The 24,283-nt window shown below is 45.6% G+C and overlaps 1 protein-coding gene across 1 annotated transcript; it reads right to left on the bottom strand.

Moving 5' to 3' along the window:
* Positions 1-671: 671 nt before the first annotated feature.
* Positions 672-22,478, bottom strand: LOC125444882 (serine protease 27-like). The gene is made up of 6 exons (XM_048517632.1): positions 22,275-22,478; positions 6,369-6,395; positions 5,036-5,198; positions 3,764-4,035; positions 2,276-2,445; positions 672-1,295 (listed from the first exon to the last, which is right to left on the bottom strand). The coding sequence occupies exons 1-6, from the start codon at positions 22,420-22,422 to the stop codon at positions 1,002-1,004; spliced, it is 1,074 nt and encodes a 357-aa protein (XP_048373589.1). The 5' UTR covers positions 22,423-22,478; the 3' UTR covers positions 672-1,001.
* Positions 22,479-24,283: the final 1,805 nt, after the last annotated feature.

Here is a 24,283-nt window from a genome sequence, read left to right on the forward strand (position 1 = left end):
GGTTTCAACCCCCTTAGTGGTTTTTTTTTAAAAGATTTCACATGTTTCTACAAACCTGGGGCTTTCCTTAAGTTTGTGGAAAGATCTGTTCTATCTTATGCATGCCTCTAATCTTTGGATCTAAGAATCCAAAGATTTGGCCATGTTCTATATTAGACGTATTTATTTATTTATTTATTTGTTTGTTTGTTTGTTTATTATCTGCATACTTATTTCCCACCCATCACTGAAGTCCCTGGGTAGGGTACAATCATAAAACACCATAAACAATCCTAAAACCATCATAAAAACTACTTTAAAAACAATTCTCATCCCTCACCCTAACCCTCCTAAAAATACATAACCATCCATCTCCCATAATGCCTCCCGGCACATTTCATATCTTTTCTCCTGTGGAGAGAAAACCACAGGATAGCGAAGGATGATGGAAAAGGATTTGTCAAACATGACAGGAAGGAAAATGGTTAAACAGTTCCTTTAGGCTTTTGTTCTATGAGTAATTAAATTGTAGAATTCACTATCAGTGAAGGCAGCAGTCATGAGCATGGATAGCTAGAAACATTCATGGAAGAAAGACCCATCAACCTTCATGTTCAGAGACAGAAAAGCTCTGAAACCCAGTGCTAGAAGGTAACAGCAGAGGGGAATCTTGGTCTCTATGTTCAGTGGTAGGTCACCTAGGCAACTGGCTGGCCACTGTGTTAAAATGCTAGACTAGATGGAACACTGGATGAGAGAAACAGAAAATTAGTAGACTGGTCAAAGAAAATGTGCCCTGGTACACCTGACAAGGAGTAGGCACGAAGACATTATCACTGCCAAACTATTTATGTCCACTGTGTTCGTATCACCTTCTGCAAACACATTCTCTAGGTAAAGGAGGGCCCAACACAAGAATTCTGGGCTGAGGAACCAAGAAATGACTGGGAAATGGGAAGAAGGTGAGAAGATGGAGAACCCCACACCGTATGTCCACCTGTGGCTTCTTCTTTCCTCGGATCCTATGCCAAGATCCGATTAAGGGTCCACACTGCCAGCAGAAGAGCAGTGACAAAGAAAGTCGGTCCCATCCCATCGGTTCTACCAGCGCCTATGTTCTTGACCTTGATGTGACCCTGACTAGGCTGGATGAACTCCATATCTGGGATATGCCAACGAATCCACCCCTGGTAGGAAGTCAGGCGGATGTACACACCGGGGCGGTTCCTCTCAGCACAACCTTCCCCCCAGCTCACAATTCCAGCCAAGAGCCACACTTTGTTCATCCTGCACATCAATGGGCCACCGGAATCACCCTACAGAGACACAAAAGACGTTTGTGAGAAGCTTGGAACCCTAGTTGAAGAAAATTAGACCTGTGGGTACTGTAAACTATTTCTCCCTATAGAAGCAAGGGGAATCTGTTGCCCGTTGCTTGGCCTCTCGGTGGAGATTCCCATCCCATCAATATGATCCTTGGGGGAGCGAGAGCAAACATAGTCACTAGAGCTGTCTGCAATTCTGAAGGAAAGACCAATGCTCATTGGAAAAGGAGTGAATATAGCTGGTTTGGTGAGGTGTATCATTAATGACTCATTCTCTTCTGTCTGTAATTGTAGCTCACTTTTATTACTGGATTTTAGATGTATTTCAAATCACCAATCATGCTAGGACCGTGCGGTCATGTTGCCATTAGTAATCTAATTATTGTGCAGTTAAGAGCCAACGGGCTGAGAAATAAGAATGTTTCAGAGAGCCATTTAATACCCAGAAAAGAAAAGGCTCTCACAGCGTGTACACATTTCCTTAAATGGCACCCCTAACTCACTGGGATATTTTAAGAGCTCGAAAAGACCTTGAAGAAACAGCATGCCCTAGAAACTAATGTAGCCCTAGCAACCATGGGCCTTTCCCCACTTACCTTAAGCCCCGCGCTACTCTCCTCAAGTAGCACGGGGTCCCGGGGCCCTCCCCACAACAGGGGCGGCGACAGCCCTGGCGCTGGAGAAAACGGCGCCTTTTGATGACCCTGCACAGAGCGTGGGGTCGTGGGGACGCCCGGGCACGCACCAGGGATGCCACGCGCTGAGAGCAGCGTGCAGCATAGGGGGGATCGGAGTGAGTGGGGAAACGCCCCATGATACCATTCACAAGTGTTTTCAGGTGGTGGCAGCGACCCTTGGCCAAGAATTTCAGAGGACTATGTACAGTAGGTGAAAGACACCTCATCCACGTGATCTGGGAGGGAAACAGAGATTGCTAGGGAAGATGGGCCTTGAGGAAAGCAATCCTTTACCTTGCATGTGTCTCTCATGCCCTCAGCATACCCAGCACACATCATGTCGTCCTGGATGGATTTGGGGGGCATATTATCGCCTGTGTCAATGCTGTACAGTCTCCTGCAGGTCTGGGTGTCTATTATGGGCACCTGGAGTTTTTGGAGCTTCTTTGGAGCTGGTAGATCTTCTGCAATGGGGAAACACAAAGCAGTGGGCAGGCCAGTTAAAGCATTGGGTGGTGGATACATGTGAGTCTCAAAATGGGGCTCCCAGCAGGCTGACTCTGGCTTGACCTGATCTTTTTCACTAGCTCTGTGTTTCAAGGATGCTACATAGGCTACCGTATGGCCTTGCCACATGACAATATTCTGTCAGGTTATCCCAAGGACTAATCCCTGTTTATCAGGTCTTATAAAGCCTCATCCTCAAAGAGTCTGAGCAATGTCTCTATTTCCCTGTCCTTCTGCTGTTGTTTGCTTAAATATTTTACCACATGCCTACCTAGTACCCTGTTTCCCCTAATATAAGGCATCCCCGAAAAATAAGACATAGTAGAGGTTTTGCTGAAGTGCGAAATATAAGGCATCCCCCGAAAGTAAGACATAGCAAAGTTTTTGTTTGGAAGCATGCCCGACGAACAGAACACAGAAAAATAAGACATCCCCTGAAAATAAGACATAGAGCATCTTTGGGAGCAAAAAATAATATAAGACACTGTCTTATATTCGGGGAAACAGGGTAGGGTTGTCACGTTCCCTCTGGCTTCTGGCAGGGGATAGAGCGGGCATGGTTGCCAGAGCTAGGTTGGGAAACATCTGGAGATTTGGGGATGGTGCCGACCGAGGATGGGAACCTCAGTGGTGTACAAGGCCATGGAGTCCAGATTCCAAAGCATCCTTTTTCTCCAGGGGGCCTGATCTCTGTAGTCTGGAGATGAGGCATAATTCCAGGGGCTCGCAAAGCATAACCTGGAGGCTGGTATTCCTAAAAGTATGCCCCATCAGCACTAGCATGAATAGAATAAACAGGGGAAAGGGGTCACACTTCTAGCTGCTTTTCCCCACATGAAATAGGAGATTTGTGCCAGTCTTGTTTCTGACACTGAAGAAACTCTGGGGCCATTGTGCATTCTTGGTGTTAGTAGATAAAGCCAGACATCTCTGGTTGGCCACAGCTCCTCTGCCAAGCTGTGGTCCTCAACAGATGCCTCCCATACATATGACTATGCCAATGACCAAGAAGAAGATAAACAGTATAGGCCAGAGCAGCAACCATTGAAGTCACTGGGCTTAGATGGTTGTGATTTTGTTTAGAACTCACCCAAGCAGAAATGAAACTGACAGACACTCCAGCAAAGGGGCAGAATCAAAGGTGTCAGCCACTCACATGAACTAAATTTTAACCAAAAAATTTTTAAAGTGGAACCTGAGCCAAGGAAAAGAAAACAGGAAGGGCTGGGATAGGAAGAGCATTGCATACTCATTGGTCCATTTCCCCATACTTACGTCCTTCACTGATATCTCCCCAGCCCGTGACCCAGCATTTCATGCCTGGGGGAAAGTGCACATTGGCTGCAGGCAGGCATATTGGTATGATGTAGTCAGTGAACCTGACTGGCTGGGCCAACCGCACCAAGGCGATGTCTCCACTCGTGGCTTCTCCTGCATACCGGGGGTTTCGGAAGATTTCTCCAACCCCAATAGAGAGCTTGTGAGGCCAGGAGTTCTCCAGTTTGTTGGCTCCCAACAACACGTTGAATTGAGATGGACTGCTGTTCCTGCAGATGGGTGAACAAAAAAATGCAATGAGAAACAGCGCTAGGATATTCTGCGGTGGGTTAGATGGAATTAAGGCCTGTTCCACCACAAAGTGTTACCAGGAGCAAAAGCTGAAATGTCCGCAAGAAGAAAACTTGAATTCGGCAATGGAATTCGGCAAAGTAATTATATTGTGTTGCAACCAGTGGGGGGATCCAAAATTTTTAATAACAGGTTCCAATGGTGGTGGGATTCAAACAGTGGTGCACCGCATACACGCACCTCCAGTTCCTATTGGGCAGGGAGGTTGCTTTAGTAACCCCTTCTCGGCACTCAGAAAAAATTAGTAACCACTTCTAGAGAAGTGGTGAGAACTGGTTGGATCCCACCTCTGGTTGTAACCCCTGGGGGCACTAGGAGGCAGAGACTGTAACATTAAAATCATGAGATGCTACATCACGTCTGGCCAAGTGACCTCACAATGTCATGCAACACTCTAGGAATTTCCTGACCTGGGGGCAGATGGGGGGGGGTTCTGGATCACTGCCCAGCAAACAAACAAAAGGGGACCTGCCACATTGTGTGAACTCAATACTTTCCTCCCCTTATGATTCTGCAGCTCCACCAAGCAGCAACAAGAGACCAGAGCTAGGAGACCAGCGCCATGTTCCCATTCCCAGTGAGAATCACCTGCTTTGAGACCGCTGGGACCATTTAGTAAGCTTAAACCAATGAAGCCCAAGAACCACATTCCAGACCATCTGCCTTGGGGTGTCCTTGAGATGTGACTGACTACAGCAACTGGTTAGTGTCTGAAACTGAGTATACTGCTGTCTGATACTATGCACTGCAAAGCTGCAGAAAGCGGTCACATAAAAATGCAGTAAAACTCAACAGAGTATAGAAATAATAAAGAGAGGTTTAATTGGCACTTGTGCTCTTTAAGCAGGAAATGGTAATTTTTAAGACCTTTCTGCTTCTCATTCCCAGCTCCTCTTTTGCTCCTTTAGAAATACTCACTGTTGAAAACAGTGTGCTGCTGTTACAATCCAGTCATTGGAGATCAGGGCCCCCCCACAGACATGCTTGCCCATCTTCATCAAGCTGACCTGCCACGGCCATTCGCCTGCCACAGAGTCTTCACCCCCCACATTCCTGTTGAGGGCAGTGGGTCGCCCACATACTATAAAAACGCGAGAAACAGAGAGGGATTAAACTTCACACAGTATACTATCTGCATTTTGTTTCAGGGTGCATCGTCGGCTGTAAGGGGCAGGGAATATTTGGCAGCATTTTCCAATGGATGGTTTCCAAATTTTGAGAGAAATTAGTGGACATCATAAAATGGCTACTGTGGAGAGGACAATTACAAAATATTTGGAAATCCAAAGCCAAGCATCCTTCTGTGGGCAAAATTAAATATGACAGTAAACTCACAGCACCTACAAGTTTGTGGTTGTTATTTTGAAGTGATTTTAAACTGCTGTGAGGATCCAATCCTGATTTAACCTGTGGCGTGGAGTTCTTCACACACACACACACCACATATACATGGCTGTTTTGGCACTGGAACAGGTGTGGTGGAGCTGTCTGCACCACAGAGCTGATCAGGACTGGGCCCTTGTGGCATCTGAAAATTACCTTAAAATCAGTGGTGGGATCCAAAAATTTTAGGTAACAGGTTCCCATGGTGGTGGGATTCAAACTGTGGCATAGCGCCAATGGGGCTGGGTGGGGCACGACAGGGGCGTGGCCGGGCATTCCGGGAGCGGGGCATTCCTGGGCAGGGCTGTGGCAAGGAAGCAGCCCCTGCGCACCGGTCCTTGGGCGGGAAACGAATGCACGCAAGGCGCAGGCTGCCATGCACGTCGGTGCACCTCCTGCTAGACTGCTCCAAGTTCTGCGCACTACTGCTGAGAGGAGGGGCGTAACTAAGGCAAAAATCACGTGGCAAAATCACCAATTTAGTAACCCCCTCTCAGCACACACAAATAATTAGTAACCTATTCTCGGGAACCTGTGAGAACCTGCTGGATCCCACCTCTGCTTAAAATAGTCAAGGCCAACTCATGAGGGCCACAAGTTTGCTGCCATTCTTAGTTTGGCCCTTTGAGAAGACAGCTATGTCCAAATGGCTGCTCACTACAGGCCCAAAGGTAATGTCTCATGGGGTTAAGGGGGGTCTTTTACATTATTTCCTGCTCCAGTGACTTAGACGCAAGCTGGGACTGACTCTTTGCTTGGGAGAAGAGGTGCTTTAAGTAAGAAAGACGCAAGCAGTAGGAAACATATTAGTGAGTCCAAACTGGAGATGATCGACTTTAAGAGCTGCTTGGGTCAAATGAAAACTCACCTTGCTTGGAACGAATCACTGGATTGCCTGCAATGAAAACAGGAAGAATCAGTCCCACTTAAATCCATAATCTATCTTTATCCATTGTCATTGCTTCATCGCTGCATTATTATCGATTTGGTTTAAATCAGATGCACCTGTGTCAATCCCATGGAGAGAAAATGCATTTGGGAGACTTTGTACACTGTCGGGTGCTCAGAGAACCTGCTCACAACCTGCTGGGTGGCCTACACAGAATGGTAGGCAGGCAGATTCTCCTTGGCAGTGGATGGCGCAGAACTTAAAGTGAATGAGTGAAGCCTGTTTTGTTCAGGTGGGAGTGACTCCAACCTGGGATTGTGCAGAAGGATGGCTGGTTTAGCAATTTCGAAAGTCCTGGGTTGAGGGCAATCAAACAGGTCGAACTCATTTTGGGATCAGGACCTGTGTGAAGTCCCATACCCTCAAAATGGTTTATACAATGTCCTACACCCATTTTATTTGGCCTGTGCAAAATCACAAGAACACAAGAACACAAGAACTAGCCTGCTGGATCAGACCAGAGTCCATCTAGTCCAGCACTCTGCTACTTGCAGTGGCCCACCAGGTGCCTTTGGGAGCTCACATGCAGGATGTGAAAGCAAGGGCCTTCTACTGCTGCTGCACCTGAGCACCTGGTCTGCTAAGGCATTTGCAATCTCAGATCAAGGAAGATCAAGATTGGTAGCCATAGATCGACTTCTCCATAAATCTGTCCAAGCCCTTTTTAAAGCTATCCAGGTTAGTGGCCATCACCACCTCCTGTGGCAGCATATTCCAAACACCAATCACACGTTGTGTGAAGAAGTGTTTCCTTTTATTAGTCCTAATTCTTCCCCCCAGCATTTTCAATGAATGCCCCCTGGTTCTAGTATTGTGAGAAAGAGACAATCTACCATTGTGAGCCTCTAAGAACCTGGGGGTTCCTCTCATTAAGGAAAACATTCAAATTTGTTTTATGATCTGAACAAAACATTTATAGGAGCATTAACGTTCGAATCACGTTGAAGACGTTTCTGATACAGGTTTCATTTATCTGAGTTTGCTGCTGAATGTTAAGTGAAAAGGGAAGCAAACGTAGATAGTTCTTCTCTGGTTAAAGATCTGTAGGAGCATTAGAAGTAGGAGCATTAGATGTTAGCAGCACTTTGATAAAACTAGCAATAGACATTTGTATCTTGTTGGAAGGACTCTTGAGAAGGTCTGCTCAGAATCATGCTTCAGTTTCTCCAGCAGGGCTTACTCAGAGGGGTTCTTTGGACTGCACTGTCTTCAGTGGAGATGTCTTTTTGGAATTCTAGAACGTTTCCTGTTGAGATTTAGATATTTCCCTTCGTTTTCTCTCCTCGAGAAAATAACACATTAACCAGAATAATTCTCTTTACCTTCTCGTAAAGAGGTATTTAAAGTTTGCTTATAAATTGTGTATTATTCTAGCACGGGATAGATGTCTCATTTTTAATGCAGCATGCTTGATTCGAACTTATTTTTACCTTCAGCACAATCTACCCATTGCAATCAAACCATCTCTAATTATGCGTATTGGACACAAAGTAATCCATTCCAAGCCGACCAGAATTGCTGCTTTTAATTTTATGTCACCTGTAAATTAATCTCTGACATAATCCAAACGGTAATCTATCTCATTCCATGCTCTGTAAAATTTAATTATGGCTATTGTGGGTAACAAGAAAATGCTTCATGTTTTATGCCCCAAAGATATATCTACAGTCTTCTGATTCATCCACTCACACGAAAAAGAAAATCATCACTTTCACTGCAGTCGGATGGACTACATATTTTCCTGCATGAAAATGATCTCCGTACAGGAAACATATACAGTCAGGTGACTCAACCAATAATGTGCTGTCCGAGATGTTTTAATAGGCATTTTCAGTCACTGTCCCGCAACTATGAAACTGCTCCATTCATTCATAAATTCCAAGATCAAGTATGCTTTAGGAACAGACTTACCAACCCTCCTGGATAAGGCTTCCAGGGATATCACTTCAGAAGTGATGTCATGCCACTACTTCAACTGTGCCCTACCTCACAATGCCACCCACCAACTGGCCACTCTAGGCCTGAAGTTCTCCTAGGCCCCTTCCGGACACACGAGGCCACTCAGGTTCGACTCGTGTCAGCGGAGTCGTACCTCAACTTGAGTCCTCCCATTCCTCCGCACAGCAGCCAACTTGTGTCTCCAGAGCGGAGCTCAGAGGCCGGGACCACCTCCCTGTGCTGCGTTCCGATTGGTTGCTGAGTCCCCCGTTCTGTGCATGCCCAAAGCTTTTTGCGCCGCCACGAGTCTCCCCTTCTGCGCATGGGCGAAATACTTAGCTGTGATTGGCTACATGGCAGAGTCGAGTGACAGAGATTCCACACTCCGTCGGCTTCGGCTCGAGCGCAACCCGAGTCCGCCAGTCGACTCAACTCCCCAGTAGAGTCGAGAAATTCAATGGCGAGAGGGAGGTGAGTCGAGTCAGACACGAGTCCGACACTACGTCTGTGCGGAGGACTCGGGTAGGACTCAAATCAATCTAAGGTCGACTCCGACAATGCGGAAGGGCCCCTAGAATGACACCAGGACTCCAGACCACAGAGATCAGTTTCCCTGGAGGAAATAGCAGCTTCCGAGAGATGACTCTATGGTACTTCATTCCTGCTGAGCACCTTCCTCTCTCCAAACTTCACCCACTCCAGACACCACTCTAGGAATTTTCCAAGCCAGAGTTAGAACCTTAATTAGTAATGAACCATTATCATATTGACTATAACACACTGGAAATGTGGTTGGCTTTTGAAATTCATGGAAGACTGCTGGCCATTCCAGGTGTGCCTCTTCCTTTATTGGCCAGCACAGTGTACACAAATCGAGAAGGTTTTTTCAAATGCAAACCAAATGTTGAAAACGTAATTTGATTTGTTAATAAGATACCTATAGTAAATACCTGTTTTTAGGGGGAAAAATGAAATCTAAGTCCAGTACTAACATGGTAAAATGAGGGGCTCATTCCACACATGCAGAATAATGCACTTTCAAACTGTTTTCAGTGCTCTTTGAAGCTGTGCGGAATAGCAAGATCCACTTGCAAACAGTTGTGAAAGTGGTTTGAAAACGCATTATTTTGCGTGTGCGGAAGGGGCCAGGGTTTGGCACAGGGGAAAGGGTTTTTTTTAATGCACTTACATTCCAAAAGGACTATTCAGACCAAAGCATTGGGTTGTATCCAACCAGCTTTTCTGTGGGTGGAAAGGACCAGCCAAAAAACGATATTAGGCATCACGGGACCCACCTGGACAAAAGCCACGAATGACAAGGACTGAGGTAAGGAGAGAAGAATTGAGTAGCACGATCCAGCCTATTTGCTTTAAAGTACATACAAAGACATCGGGAAAGTTGATCTCACAGATCTCACATGTCAGATAACTGACAGTCAGGGCCTCCACACTAAGCATTACTTCTGGAAAGCTGTTTTCATTTAAAATAGGCTAGTAAAAATGCTATTTGAGTAATTGATGAGCTGACTTACGATGGGCATATTTTCATAACATTTTGTAGCTGACCTGTTTTTCTTTGTAGCCGTAATGACGGGTTATTTTTTGCACACACTTTTCACCGATGTTTTTATATTATGTCATTAGCTGCCCTAAAGGCTCGCAAGAATCACATTTGACAAGCAATTCGATATGGAGTGAAATCCATAAATAAAACCAAGTTTCAACAAGATTCCCCCAAGTACAAAGAAACCTGACAAATACATTTCAGAGCGAATGCCTGAGGCAACCAGTCGAGGGGTTTTTTTTCCTGGCAAAAGTTCATGGCCAGGAACTGACAGAAACATTATGATCTCAATCCCAAATTTCTCCTGAAAAATCCAGATAGATGTTCAAGGTCGTGTGGTCGAAACAGCTTAATGGTATACTGCAATATAGGCCCTTTCTGCACAAATAAAAACAAAATGTTTTCAGGCAGGAAATAATACACTTCCTTTGTGGAGTTACGCATGGGTTTTAACCCAGAACCAGTGGTGGGATCCAAAAATTTTAGTAACAGGTTCCCATGGTGGTGGGATTCAAGCTTTAATGGCATGTAAAGCCAATGAACGGCTCGGCGGGGCACGACAGGGGCGTGGCCGAGCATTCGGGGGGCGGGGGTGTGGCAAGGACGCAGCCGCTGCGCCAGTCCTTGGGCGGGAAACGAATGCACGCAAGGCGCAGGCTGCCACGCACGCCGGTGCACCTCTTGCTAGACTGCTTCAAGTTCTGCACGCTACTGCTGAGAGGAGGGGCATAACTAAGGCAAAAATCATGTGGCAAAACCACCAATTAGTAACCCGCTCTCGGCACACACAAATAATTAGTAACCTACTCTCGGGAACCTGTGAGAACCTGCTGGATCCCACCTCTGCCCAGAACGTTTTATTTCCTGCCTGAAAACATTTTATTTGCATGCTGTTCCCAGGTGATTGTTTTTTGAAAACGGTTTCATGGAAACGTTTTTTGTTTGTGTGTTTTGCTTTTTGTGGAACCATTTTAACTTGCTGTGTGGATCTCTTTAAAACGTTTCCCACGCTGCTCTGCAGTCCCCAGACTTCCTCATTGGTACGATTTTCTGAGCTAATGCCAGGCATCTCACGCTGTATTTTCATCAGTTTTTTTTTTAATTCTGGGGGGTCGGATCCACATAGACACAACCCCTAGAGAATCGCAGCATGAGGCTTTGCAGTTTCGTAGCATCAGATCTACAGATCTGTTTTAAAAAAAACCCGGAATGACCACAAAATGGCAGCAAGGAAGCATTTTCGAGGAGGTGACAAATGAGGGATTTATGCAAAAAAATGGCCATAATCCTCGCTTTCCATTTCTCTTATTTTATACATATTCTGACCATTTACATGAAAGGATGACTAGATTTTCCTCCATATGTGCCATTGAGAAAGAAAGGCAACCATTTTAAATGGACATATAAGCTATGACTATGTACAGCAATCAACTTTTGTATAACCTTTTGAAGGTTGTTTTTCTTTCTTCTGGGTAAATGTGGTACCACCCTTCTTGCTACCCATCAATTTTGTTACCACATCCTATTTTAAGATTGTGAAAGAAAGATAATGCCAGAGCCTAGTATTAAATGTTTTGGTTGGTACATTCAAGAGCAGGGCATCTCAGAGCACACACCACCACCCCAGTCAAAGTACTGTAATATAATCTCTCTCCTCCTATCTCTTGCAGTAAAATAGTACCATATTTCTTTCCTTATTTCTGGAACAATAATAATACATTTGGCTTAAGTTATATAATCAATTTCAACTTATCACCCCCAGTTACATCTTGCTCAATCTATGACATATAACAATCAGTCTACCAGATTCTCTGAATTCACCCCTTTCTTTTTTTAAAAAAAGCAATTCTCTATACCCTTTTGCTGTGGAGCTATAAGGGGAAAGGCGATGAAAAAGGCTATAGATTTTCTTTCTCCCATTTGCCAGCTGTTGCCAGCTTTCTCCATACACACTCAGCCCTATTTGCGTGTGTTTTTAATTGTTGCTGCACGGGACGGTAGGAAGAAGGGAGGTGTATTCCTCGGAGAGATTAGTTGTTTCTCAACCAGCAACAAAACCGCAGGGTAAAGGCTGTCCTTGGAAAGGGCGAGGCATGTGGCCACATCCAAAGCCAGGATTACTGCCAGTGATTCACAAGCTACTGGCAAAAACCCTGGATGACAGAAAGTTTGAAAGGTTATATACCTCTAGAGTGCCACCCTTGTGACATCAGCCAAAGTAAAATTCAGCCAGGGTAGTCTTGAAAATGGTAGCAACTCAGGAGGAGGAAGACAAGATAACTGTTCTACATATCTTCCCTCCTGTGACAGTTGAAAACAGGACATGTTTGTGATTTTTTTTGATGTGAAGGAACATTCAAAGCTGGGATTCATCACCTTCAGTTTAAAGTGCTATGGTCTATTCACTCATCTCATTCACTGTGTGAATCAGGTTTAAGAAATTTTCAAAAAATTAATTCTGAAACTGCAAGGTGAAGCAATTTTCAGTTACTTTGGCTCATCTGTAACTCTTTCTCCTGTTCCCAACATTGACCAAACATTGCAAAAAAGCAATCTTGCACGTAGGTTCATACCAAGATTCTTTTTGTGTGGTGTTTTACTTATACCTGCACATATACCTGCACTTGAAAGGGGGGGGAGTGTTACCTGCATGTTTTCCCTGGCAGAACAGACTGGAACGTGGGAGGGAGCAGATCAAATCAAGAAAAGGGTACAGGGTGCAAAGGTTTGAAAAGGCTCAAATGACCACGAGCAAAAGCGTTTTGACTAATTCCAAGCAAAGGAGAATCTTCCGAAATGTCAGTACAGTTATGTCAGATGGGATTGAGCGTAACAGCTAATTTGTCTAGTGCAATCATCTTGGCATGTCATATTCATTAGTTCAATTAGTGTCAAGACGTTGTCTTCATTATACCCATCCTTTGGAATTCATTAAAAACCACTCGCCCAAATCACATGATAACAAAAGCAACCTGTCAATCAAGCCTCGCTGAGTTGTGGAACCGCCTGCTACAGAGTAGCAAGGTAATGAACACAGAGGAAGTAGCAAATGCAATTTGCAAAAAGGTAATCCACTTAATCGACATCCATTTGTCAACTGAAAAGTGTGTCTCTCTCAGATATTGCTTGCTGGTTTCGTGACAGGCATGCCTACGTCAAACGAACTACTTAGACATCAGCCTAATAAATATATGTCAAAGGATTTTTCTGCCAAATGATTATTTCTGCCTAACTAATTGTCCTCTCCCTAAAGATAAAATTATCATAGGTTGTCCTTATGTGAAGGAGGCTAGGGAATCTCTCACAGCAGCCTCACCTAACTACAACTCCCAGAATTCATTGAGAGAAGTCATGAAGGTTAACTTTATCGTGTGGGGCATCCATTGTACAAACATACAACTGCTCCTGGGGAACACTTCTTAAATAGGGCTGAGCTGGGAGAGGAACATGTTTCGTAAACATATTCTCCTCCCGTGAAGCAAGTTCTCTTCTCCCTTTTTAGCAATATTTGCAACCGGCTTACGAAAAGGTGTGTGTGTCTATCAAGCGTCAAGGGAAAGAAGGAATACAGTCTGTTGCCAAGGAAAACACGGCAATGCTCCCTCAGAATGGGCGTACAGTTTTGAACAACCAGCTTGCTCGGCTATTCCATTTTTCTCCCACTCTTTGTCCAAAATGTTCACAAAGGCGTACATGACTCTCTCCCCAATTTTATCCTCAGGCTACCTTGAAAGAAAGTGGCCAGTCCAAGGTTACAAGGGAGCCTCATGGTTGAATGGGAATTTGAACCCAAAATCTCTCACCACTTTACCACATCTGGACCATGAAGGAGGGATTAAAGGCAGAGGTGGGATCCAGCAGGTTCTCACAGGTTCCCGAGAGTAGGTTACTAATTATTGGTGTGTGCCGAGAGGGGGTTACTAATTGGTGATTTTGCCACGTGATTTTTGCCTTAGTTACACCCCTCCTCTCAGCAGTAGCACGCAGAACTTGAAGGAGTCTAGCAGGAGGTGCACCGGCGTGCGTGGCAGCCTGCACCTGCGTGCATTCGTTTCCCGCCCAAGGACCGGCGCAGCGGCTGCGTCCTTGCCACAGCCTCACCCAGGAATGCCCCCCCGGAATGCTCGCCCACGCCCCTGTCGTGCCCCGCCCAGCCCCATTGGCGCTACGCCACAGTTTGAATCCCACCACCATGGGAACCTGTTACTAAAATTTTTGGATCCCTCCACTGATTAAAGGGATACATTGACTGGATCTCTGGTTTCTCCCCACAAAGAGGTCCAAGGGACCAAGCAAGTCATGTGATTAGCTTTTATGTGATGTTGGGAGTTGGTTTTAGGTAGTGGGCCAAGGGATCTCTGACAACCCAAACCTGATTCACTTGAACTTAAAGCAAATGAGTTTTTGTTCTGATAATGGAGTTTTTTCTTTCCTCCCGCTACCTCAGCGCAAGCAAGGAACAACGGCTGCAAACCAATGCAAACCAGCAAAAAAAGCAGGAGGTGGGGTTGCTTTGTAAAGGTTTTCACATTCCTAAAAGGGCAATTATTACCGCAAAAAAATTTTAAAAATCTAACCTCACAAAAAGTTGGCACACCACTCAGTCCCAGAATCTCTTCTGTAACCATTCAGTTCTCCAAAATTTCGCTGGGAAGTCATTTCCATTCTGTATATCTCGCCCCCTCAAATATTCACACATGATGTGCTCCCCACCCTAGATTGCACACACCCCAAACAATGCGCTCCGTAGACTATTAATCCTATCTGTCACACCGCCCAGACTGCTATTTCAGCGTAAATCAAGCAGCCCTGAACACTCTTATCCCATAATCATTTGGATGGCATATAACATTCCCGGAATACTCTCATGCCTTTCTTCCCACAAAATATCACCGCCCCTCAGCCGTGGCAAGTCACCAGTTAAGGCCACCAGTGATTACTGGGAGGGGAGCAGTCATGAACAATGAACTTCAGTTATAGATACTTTGTTCGATTCAAGATTTCCTCCTTTCGTTTACATGCCAAGTTCTTTTGAAAAGATGTCAGGTTGGATCCAGACCACTCATAGAAAGCCCTTCTGTAGTGGAAGATTGTGTCCCCTCCCCATTGCAGCCCCCATATGTCCCCAAAGTGCTGCTTCTGGGGTACAGGGGACTCGCAGCAATTTATGAGCAGCAAATCTTGGGCTTGCTCAGTGGTGGGATCCAAAAATTTTAGTAACAGGTTCCCTCGCCATCCCCCCCCCCTCAGCAAAGGGGGCAGAGACGTACCTAGGCAAACCTGAGCCCTGGGCAAAACCTGAGTTGGATGCCCCCCCCCCATGGGCAGCCACCCCACCACGATCCCAAAAAATTTTTTTTGCACCAGGTCATTTCTAAATCATCATCCCATTATAGAAAATGCCCCAACTCACAAATCTGAACACAGCAATGGTGAAACACACAGGTTCTTTGATAGAGACTGGTGAGATAAAAGGTACAAAAGGCTGAGAATCAATGAATTGCAGTACCTGAAAGGGATTAACCCGGTTCAGGGAGTTACATTATTAGTCGCAATTGCTATATGGAACCTTCACGTTCAAAGGCAGTATGCCCCTTGGGGAGGCGAGGGCGTGGAGATGGAAAAGCGGACCCAATTAGTAACCCCCTCTCGGCACACACAAATAATTAGTAACCCACTCTCGGGAACTGGTGAGAACCTGCTGGATCCCACCTCTGGGCTTGCTGCAGGAGGACGGAGTGAGTAGAAATTGCCACATTTTCTCTCCTAGCAGAAAATTTAATCTGAATGCTGTTCTTTCTGTGGCCCCTTCCACACATGCAAAATAATGCTCTTTCAATCCACTTTCACACTTGTTTGCGAGTGGATTTTGCTATTCCGCACAGTAAAATCCAGCTGCAAAGTTCATCGAAAGTGGATGGAAAATGCATTATTCTGCATATGCAGAAGGGGCCTGTCTGTGGCCCAAAAGCTTGTCTCTTTTGATTGTAAACCTGCTGGGTGAAATTTGTCTGACATGTGAAATTTTTCCTGTATGACACCACCTGTGGCAATATAGATGCTATTCCTAGTACAGATAATGAAGCTCACTGTATAAAGGTGTGCTAGAAGGAGCTTCCCAGGACAGACTAGGAAACAAAAATGCTCCAGAAAAGGACCCTGTTCACCCTGTCCCCGCCATGGAAGAGGAAAATCAGGATGAGCAGGTTTGCTACAGCAGCTGTATCCTGGGCAACTGGGGCTACCTGGATGCTTGTAGCGGCAGCAGTATGTCCAGGGCAGTTAGACTTGCCAGGTAACTGGGGACCGTGGGACTTACCCAAATAGCATACATTAGCATCTCAATGCCACTTCCAAATGTGTAAATGGAAGTGAGGTCACCATGTTGTGAGACTCTCTGGGATTCACTCATAACTCTACTGTTAAAACTATTGTGTTTGGGGTGAATTCTAGAGAATTCTGCAACACAGTAGATGTCACTTCTGGCTACACTTCTGGTGGGGAACTGAGACAATTGATGCAACTTGCCCTGCCTAGTGACTACATCCAGCATGCTCAGGCTGGCTGGGTGGACCAAGGGCCCTTCCGCATTGTCGGAGTCGACCTTAGATTGACTTGAGTCAGACCTGAGTCCTCCGCACAGACGTAGCGTCGGACTCGTGTCTGACTCGACTCACCTCCCTCTCGCCATTGAATTTCTCGACTCTACTGGGGAGTTGAGTCGACTGGCGGACTCGGGTTGCGCTCGAGCCGAAGCCGACGGAGTGCAGAATCTCCGTCGACTCGACTCTGCCATGTAGCCAATCACAGCTAAGTATTTCGTCCATGCGCAGAAGGGGAGACTCGTGGTGGCGCGAAAAGCATGCGCAGAACGGGGGACTCAGCAACCAATCAGAACGCAGCGCAGGGAGGTGATCCCACCCTCTGAGCTCAGCTCCGGAGACACGAGTCGGCTGCTGTGCGGAGGAACGGGAGGACTCGAGTTGAGGTACGACTCCGCCGACACGAGTCGAACCTGAGTCGTCTCGTGTGTCTGGAAGGGGCCCAAGTGTACCCATATGTTCATTATCTGAGCTAACTAAACTTTAGGGCCTCTGAGGATGAGAAACCTTTTCACACAAAACAATTTGCTAAGATCTTTTCAGTACACTTGACTTCTAATGTTCTTAGCAGTTCAGACTGGCTGGCCCTTGCATTAATCTCAATACCATTATCACTCAAGCATTCTTCCATTGATAATGGCTTCCCATTTGCTTCTGAAGCATGAGTTGTGGGGTGGCCAGGAAGAGACAACCAGCATTCAAGCTACCTCTTTACCAGAGCAAAGGTCAGGAGGAAGTGGAGCAGAGGTCACTGAATAGTCACAGAACTGCACCATTACCTCCTTACTAATAGCACCATAGTGAGCAAAAAGGGAAGGTACACAACCACAAGGTCAATAAGAGATAATGGGGCTTTCCGCACTGACAGAGTTGTACTGGTTTCTATCTAGGTTCACCTCAGTGTATCCGCACTGCAACTGAGCTCAACGTTGTTTTGTCTCAGTTCCCCCACCCCTCAGAACTGCGACATCCCTGTCGCAGTTATGAACTGCACCTTTCTGCTGGAACAAGGTCGATACCGCTTCGAAGCTTCGAAGTGCGGACGCATAGAAACGACACCTCATCCGTTCAACCAATCAGGAGCCGCTTTTGTGGCATGCGCAGAATGGGAGAGTCGTGGGGGGCATGTAACTGTAAACTGTAAAAACTGTAAAAAAAAAGAATGCTCCCATTTCCCGTGGTAACACAAGCTCCAATCAAGATCAAGGTGCGAAACAGGCACCAAGATGATCCCGCCCACTTAGCTTGGTTCCAGGGGGCCAACTCAGTTGCTGTGCGGACAGCCTGGAATCTCCCCCCACTGAAGGGAACTGAGTCGACCTTAGCTCCCTTCTGTAGTGCGGAAAGCCCCAATATGTACCATCCAAGCTGAAACAACTGCTTCAAAAGCAAATACCTCCCATTGAAGTAGTTTTTACTTGTAAGTAACAATGATATATACACAATGGTACAATTAATTATACAAAACAAGCAATGAAGCAAAGCTAGTCGGAATCTAGATAAGTTCCGAGCTCATTAAAAACCTTCAAGGCTGTTAAGCAGAATAGAGATAAGGACTCTCAATGTAATAATAACAGTAATCAATCGGACTGCGCTCTGCCAGTTTTTGTCCTGCTCCTCGCAAACTACTTCACTCCAATGGGAGGTATTTGCTTTTGAAGCGGTTGTTTGAGCCTGGATGGTACATATTATCTCTTATTGACCTTCTTACTAGTAGCAGCAGTTCTGTGGTAGATTTGTGTTTTGCCTTTTCGATTTGCCGAAAGAGCCACTGTGGTGTAGTGGTTAAGGTGTCAAGCTAGCATCTAGGAAGCCCGGGTTCAAACCCCCGCTCTGCCGTGGATGGGTGACCTTGGGCTAGTAACACGCTCTCAGCGGCCCTTTCCCCACTTACTTTAAGACCCACGCTACTCGAGGAGAGTAGCGCGGGGTCCCTCGGCACTCCCCACTGAGAGGGGCGGCGACAGCGCAGCCGCCCCGACGCTGCTGCTGTCACGCCCCTCAGCGCGAGGCATTCCTGGCGCTCTTTCAAAGGGCGCCTTTGGATGACCCGGCGCAGAGGGATTGCGCGCAGCAACCCTCGGAAAAGGGTAAGTGGAGAAAGGGCCAGCCTTGACCCTGGCAAGTATTGGGATGGGAGATATCCAAAGAATACCAGGGGCATGACACAGATGAAATATATTACAACTGTAGATATATATAACTAAAAGATTCTACTGGAAGAAGAAAATGGGAAGCACCAAAAAGTATGGGAACATAAAGGGGATGGGATAAAAGTGTAAATATTAAAAAGAAACCAGGCATAGGAGTTGCCATTAAGTCAGCTGAGACTTGTCAGCAAAAACGAAAAAAAGAGAGAGAGAAAGAATTCTAACCATTGGTAATACGGTAAGATGTTTCCTATTTAGGCAGAAACTATTAAAAATGAAATAAAGAAATAAATGCCAATGCCAGATCTACCTAGCACAGTTAAACGGAGTTAGTTCACCCTCTGACAAGGATCCAGCCAACTTTTCCACAGGTGAGAAAGCGGGGAGAGCTCCTTTATGACCACCCAAAAAGGCCATGCTGGGAATAACAAAACCCTCACACGGACGGGGCGGCGGGGCGGCAATTGGGTGGAATGGGGATGTGATGAAAGGAAAATTGGGCAAGATTGAGCAAACCAGCCGGCTGGACCCCTCCCACTTAGCTGTCAGTCATCAAACGAACAATAATTAAAGAACAGACAAATCAAGTATGGGCCTATGGGTGTGAAGAAGCCCCTAATTTTAACTAAATTCTCAAATAGGCAGCGTGCCTGAGTTTTGGGGTCATGCATCAGTGGAGCAGCATATACTTCAAATGGGAAATGTTTCCGGTTCAATCCTTAGTCTCTTCACATAAAATCTCTCAGGTAAGAGGTCTGTGCCAACAGTGCGGTTAGCATGCCAGGTGGACTAGCGAAGCTTGGGTTTAAACCCCTCCTTAATCATGGAACACACTAGGAAATCATGAAAAGTCATTATTTTGTGTTGTAACCAACTCTCAGGATTGTTGTGAGGAACCACATGCACAACTATGAGCTCCTTGGAGGGAGAACAGGATGAAATGTAATAGATAGCAAGCATCTATCCAGCCCAGTGATATAGAACCAGCTTGGTACAGAAGCTAGTGTGGTTTTGTGGTAAGGGTGTCATAGCAACAGGACCTAGGCATCCCAAGTTTAAATCCCTGCTGTACCGTGAAAGCTTTGTTGGAGACCCACGGGCCAGTCAGCCTGACCTACCTCAATGGAGAAGCAGTGAATATCTTTAGCCACTTTGGTCCCCAATCAGGGGGCCTTTCCCCACTCGAAGCGATCCCCCCTATGCCGAGCGCTGCTCTCAGCGCACGGCATCCCTGATGCGCGCCTGGGTGTCCCCACAACCCCGCGCTCTGCGCAGAGTCATCAACAGGCGCCGTTTTCTCCAGCGCCAGGGATGCCGCGCGCTGAGGGGGCGTGACCGCGGCAGCATCGGGGCGGCTTCGCTGTGGCCGCCCCTGTCATGGGGAGTGCCCAAGGACCCCACACTACTTGAAGAGAGTAGCGCGGGGCTCAGAGGCGTTCCTCCCATTGGGCAAAGTGGGCAGTTGCCCTGGGCGCAGCCTTGTGGGGGGGCGTAGGTTCGTTTGTGGGATTTTTTGTATTTTCAGTGTTTTTTCCATTTTTGGCCTGCAGGGGGCGCATTTTTTAGGTTAGCAGCACCAAAATTTCAGCGTATCATCAGGAGACTGTCCTTATGCTACCCCACAAGTTTGGTGAGGTTTGGTTCTGGGAGTCCAAAGTTATGGACTCCCAAAGGGAGTGCTCCCATCCTCCATTGTTTCCAATGGGAGCTAATAGGAGATGAGGGCTACACCTTTGAGGGTCCATAACTTTGGACCCCCTGAACCAAACTTCACCAAACCTGGGTGGTATCATCAGTAGGGTCTCACGAAGATACTCTGAAATTTTGGTGCTGCTATCTTAATAATTTCACCCCTGACAGCAGGCATCCCCTAAATTTCCCCAGATTCTCTTTTTAAATCCACTCCCTTCCTGCCAATGCTTGTTTTCTTTCTTTCTTTTATTCTCTCAATGCCTAATAAAGGTTATTATCATTATTATTAAATCCATCCCGTTCGGCATAGATTTAAAGGGAGAATCTGAGGTCCCTGGTTTAAACATTGAAAGTGATGCTGTTTCAGGGTGGGGGAGAATCCACCCACAAAAGAGCATCACTTTCAATGTTGTTTAAACTGGGTACCCCAGATTCTCCCTTTAAGGTGGATTTAAAATGAGAATCTGGGCTCCCTAGTTTAAACACCATTGAAAATAATGCTGTTTGGGGGTGGATTCCAGCATCACTTGTTTAAACTAGGGACCCCAGATTCTCCTTTTAAATCCACCTTAAAGGGAGAATCTGGGGTCCCCTGTTTAAATAACATTGAAAGTGATGCTGTTTTCCCCAATTGGGAGGATTGGATACAACACCATAAAATGTTTTCATAGCAGTAATAAAACATTTCAAGAGCATTTTGAAAATGTTTTAAAAAATATTTCTGCTGTGCTCAGATTTGTGAGTTGGGGCATGTTCTATAATGTGATGGTGACTTTGAAACAACCTGGTGGAAAAAATCATTGTTTGGTTACCGTGGGAGAGGTTGGCCACCCATGGGGCGGGGGGGGCATCAAACTCAGGTTTTGCCCAGGGCTCCAGTTTGCCTAGATACGCCCCTGGCGGGGCTTAAGGTAAGTGGGGAAAGACCCAGGGAGAAAAATGAGGTATAATTGAAGTAAATAAATAATGCCAGATTTCTGGCTTCCAACTTGCTTCAAGCTTCTAATACTCCAAATCCTTCCTTGAATCTCAAGGATGCTCAAGCCCAGGAACCCTGACTATCGTTTCCCTCCTTTGAGTTCCAATATTTAAGCTGCTCCCCCTGAGAAATCATCTGGATTAGGCTCTTCAACCCAATTAATTTCTTTCTGCAGAGAGAGAAGCACCACAGATCTGACTGACTGCCCTACTCCTCCCACTCTGCATTTGTTAGGCATCACAAGCCTACAGACGAGATAAGAAACTAGAATCCTCTCTCCTGTTGTTTATTTCTGTGGTTCCACTTCCACCCTTTCTATGCCACACATGGAAAATAAGTCATACTATACTCATTAATCTAGAGTCGTCATCATTCAAGGTACTAGAAGTCACAAACATTAAACTTTACTCCTACTTCACTGGAAAGGTAAAAAATAATTTAATTGCTCTGACTTGCCCATAAAAACCGGGAGCATGGAAACAGATAATTAACCTGCCTTCAGTAAGCATGACTATCTTGTCCCTGGAAACCTCAGGAATTCCTGGTTCTTAGATCTATAGTCCACTTCGCTCAGCACTGGTTACGATAATTCAGAAATCCCACACATGGTTTTGGTCACCCATCCTCCAAGAAGTTCTGTGTGGCATCTGTGGCTTTCTCCTCTTTCACTGATTATCTTCATAACAACCCCATGATATAGTTTAAGTGGAGCAGTAGGCCAAAAATTATCCAAGGAGCGTCATGATATGGTGGAAACTGATCCCCTGTCTTATAGACTGTATCCCAACTCCTATACTCCTATACTCCTATACTATGTTGGCTTCCACAGCAGATCCTTCTAACGTACGAGATCTCACTCACCTCCAAATGTGGAGTAATTGCTTCCCTCCAAAACCTTACCTCTGCTGAGTGCTTCTTCCTCTTCACAAGGATTATATCCATAATGATAAGTACAAGTCCCTCTTCCTATCAACAAGACAGCCAACAGTAGCAGAACTTCTGCTAGTCCACATTTGGTTGCCCCTTGCTTCTGTACCATGATTCTCATTTTTGGAACCCACTGAGATCTTCTGCCATCAATTAATCCTTCCCAGAGAGGGAACAGCGACAAGAGGGATGCCCTCTGGGTGACAGGGCTCACTTCTCTATGAGGCTCTGATGCTTTAATACTCAACCGTGAGAAGGGCGGACAAAATGTCGCCCAACCGGTTTGGCAGATGTTCTAGATTGTGAGCATAGCGTCTGACAGCCAAGTGGAAAACCAGTTGCTACAGCCTAAGACAGTTGGAGTTTTCCAGATGTGTTCCTGCATCCCGGGAATGTGCTAGTCCCTAATGAAGAAATGGTACCCATGCAAAGCATGGGCAGATATCAAGCAGAAAGGACTACTTACCCAAAGCATGACTCTTGGGAGAGGTAGGCACTTTGTGTCAGCTTTGATGCACCCTTCCCTTTTTTGTGGGTGGATTTTAGATTGTTTTTGAGATTTTTGGATGGGATTTTATTGTGATTTTACTGTTGTGGGATGTTACTGTTGTTTGTTATTGTAACTTGCCATGAGACTGTAGTAAAGCATGGGGAAAGAATCGAATAGAACTACCACACACACATAAGAACATCCCAGAGGAGATACAAGAAGTTCAAATAATTCTTGGTTTGACAAGGAATGTATTAAAATTAACCAACAAATAAGGTCCCTATATAGGAGATTCAGGAGATCTAATTCCAACACACACACATAGAAAAGCCCAAATAATGTCAAGATGAAAGGTCAGCAGCAGATCCATTTTGTCAACATATAAAAGTTTACCTCTTTTATATAATTAAGATACTCAGCAACCCCTTTCAAGCTCTTAAAACGGAGAAATATGATCATACAAAGTAAGGGGGGAAATGGTCCCTTTGGTTTAGTTAGAAGTCTACTGTTGTATGAGATACCTAATAGGTTGCAGAAATCTCATTTTCATACTTTCCTCAATATATCACATTTTTGTCATTCCTAGCTCAAAAAAATCAGAAATGAAGTGACCTAGATGAGAACTAGCATGGTGTAGTTGCATGAGTTTAAATCCCAGCATGGCCCATGGTAGCTTTGGGGTGATTTCTCTCTTCCAGCCTAACCTAACTCACAAGGTGGTTGTGAGGGAAGAAATGGGATGACCATTCCTCTTTGATGAGGGAAGAAATGGGATGACCACTCCTTACATTGTCCCCATATAAAAAGGGACAAATGGAATGGAGAAATATTCTTGTCAACCAGCACTGAGCAAGGGGGCAGTGCTTGGTTCTCCTAACCTGTTTGTTCTATTTTCTAGTGTGTCCCTCATACATCCTGTGTGAATACAAATGGGAAGACACAACATAAATATATCTTGATCCTCCTTGATCTGAGATTGCAAATGCCTTAGCAGACCAGGTGCTCAGGAGCAGCAGCAGCAGAAGGCCATTGCTTTCACATCCTGCACGTGAGCTCCCAAAGGCACCTGGTGGGCCACTGCGAGTAGCAGAGTGCTGGACTAGATGGACTCTGGTCTGATCCAGCAGGCTAGTTCTTATGTTCTTATGTTCTTATATGGGCACTGCCCATCATATTTAATTTGACATGAGGCAAAAACTATGGGAGGGATCCAACCAGCTTTTTCATTCAATCACACCCATTTTCCCTCCTTACTACAGCCCTAATTCTATGATCAACATCATAGCTTTTCTGGATGAACTCTTCACCATCAGCAGAAAAGCTGAAGGGATTCCATGCTATCCTTGTTTCTTTTTTCCCACTTTGATAGCCTTACAGTTGTATCATGATTCATGTTCATATACTGTAGTTCTGCCCATTTGCCTTGCTCTAGAATTCAATGGTGGTGGACTCTAATCTGGAGAATCGAGTTTGATTCCCCGCTTTTCCACAT

This window comes from Sphaerodactylus townsendi, linkage group LG15, assembly GCF_021028975.2.
Source record: "Sphaerodactylus townsendi isolate TG3544 linkage group LG15, MPM_Stown_v2.3, whole genome shotgun sequence".
In the NCBI taxonomy this organism is placed as follows: domain Eukaryota; kingdom Metazoa; phylum Chordata; class Lepidosauria; order Squamata; family Sphaerodactylidae; genus Sphaerodactylus; species Sphaerodactylus townsendi.

Coding starts and splice junctions, on each gene's coding strand:
- LOC125444882 (XM_048517632.1), bottom strand. CDS start 22,422: ATGAGAATCATGGTACAGAAGCAAGGGGCAACCAAATGTGGACTAGCA. Junction 5,199..6,368: donor AGTGATTCGTTCCAAGCAAG/GTGAGTTTTCAT, acceptor GCGTTTTTATAG/TATGTGGGCGACCCACTGCC. Junction 2,446..3,763: donor GGGAGATATCAGTGAAGGAC/GTAAGTATGGGG, acceptor TCCCCATTGCAG/AAGATCTACCAGCTCCAAAG.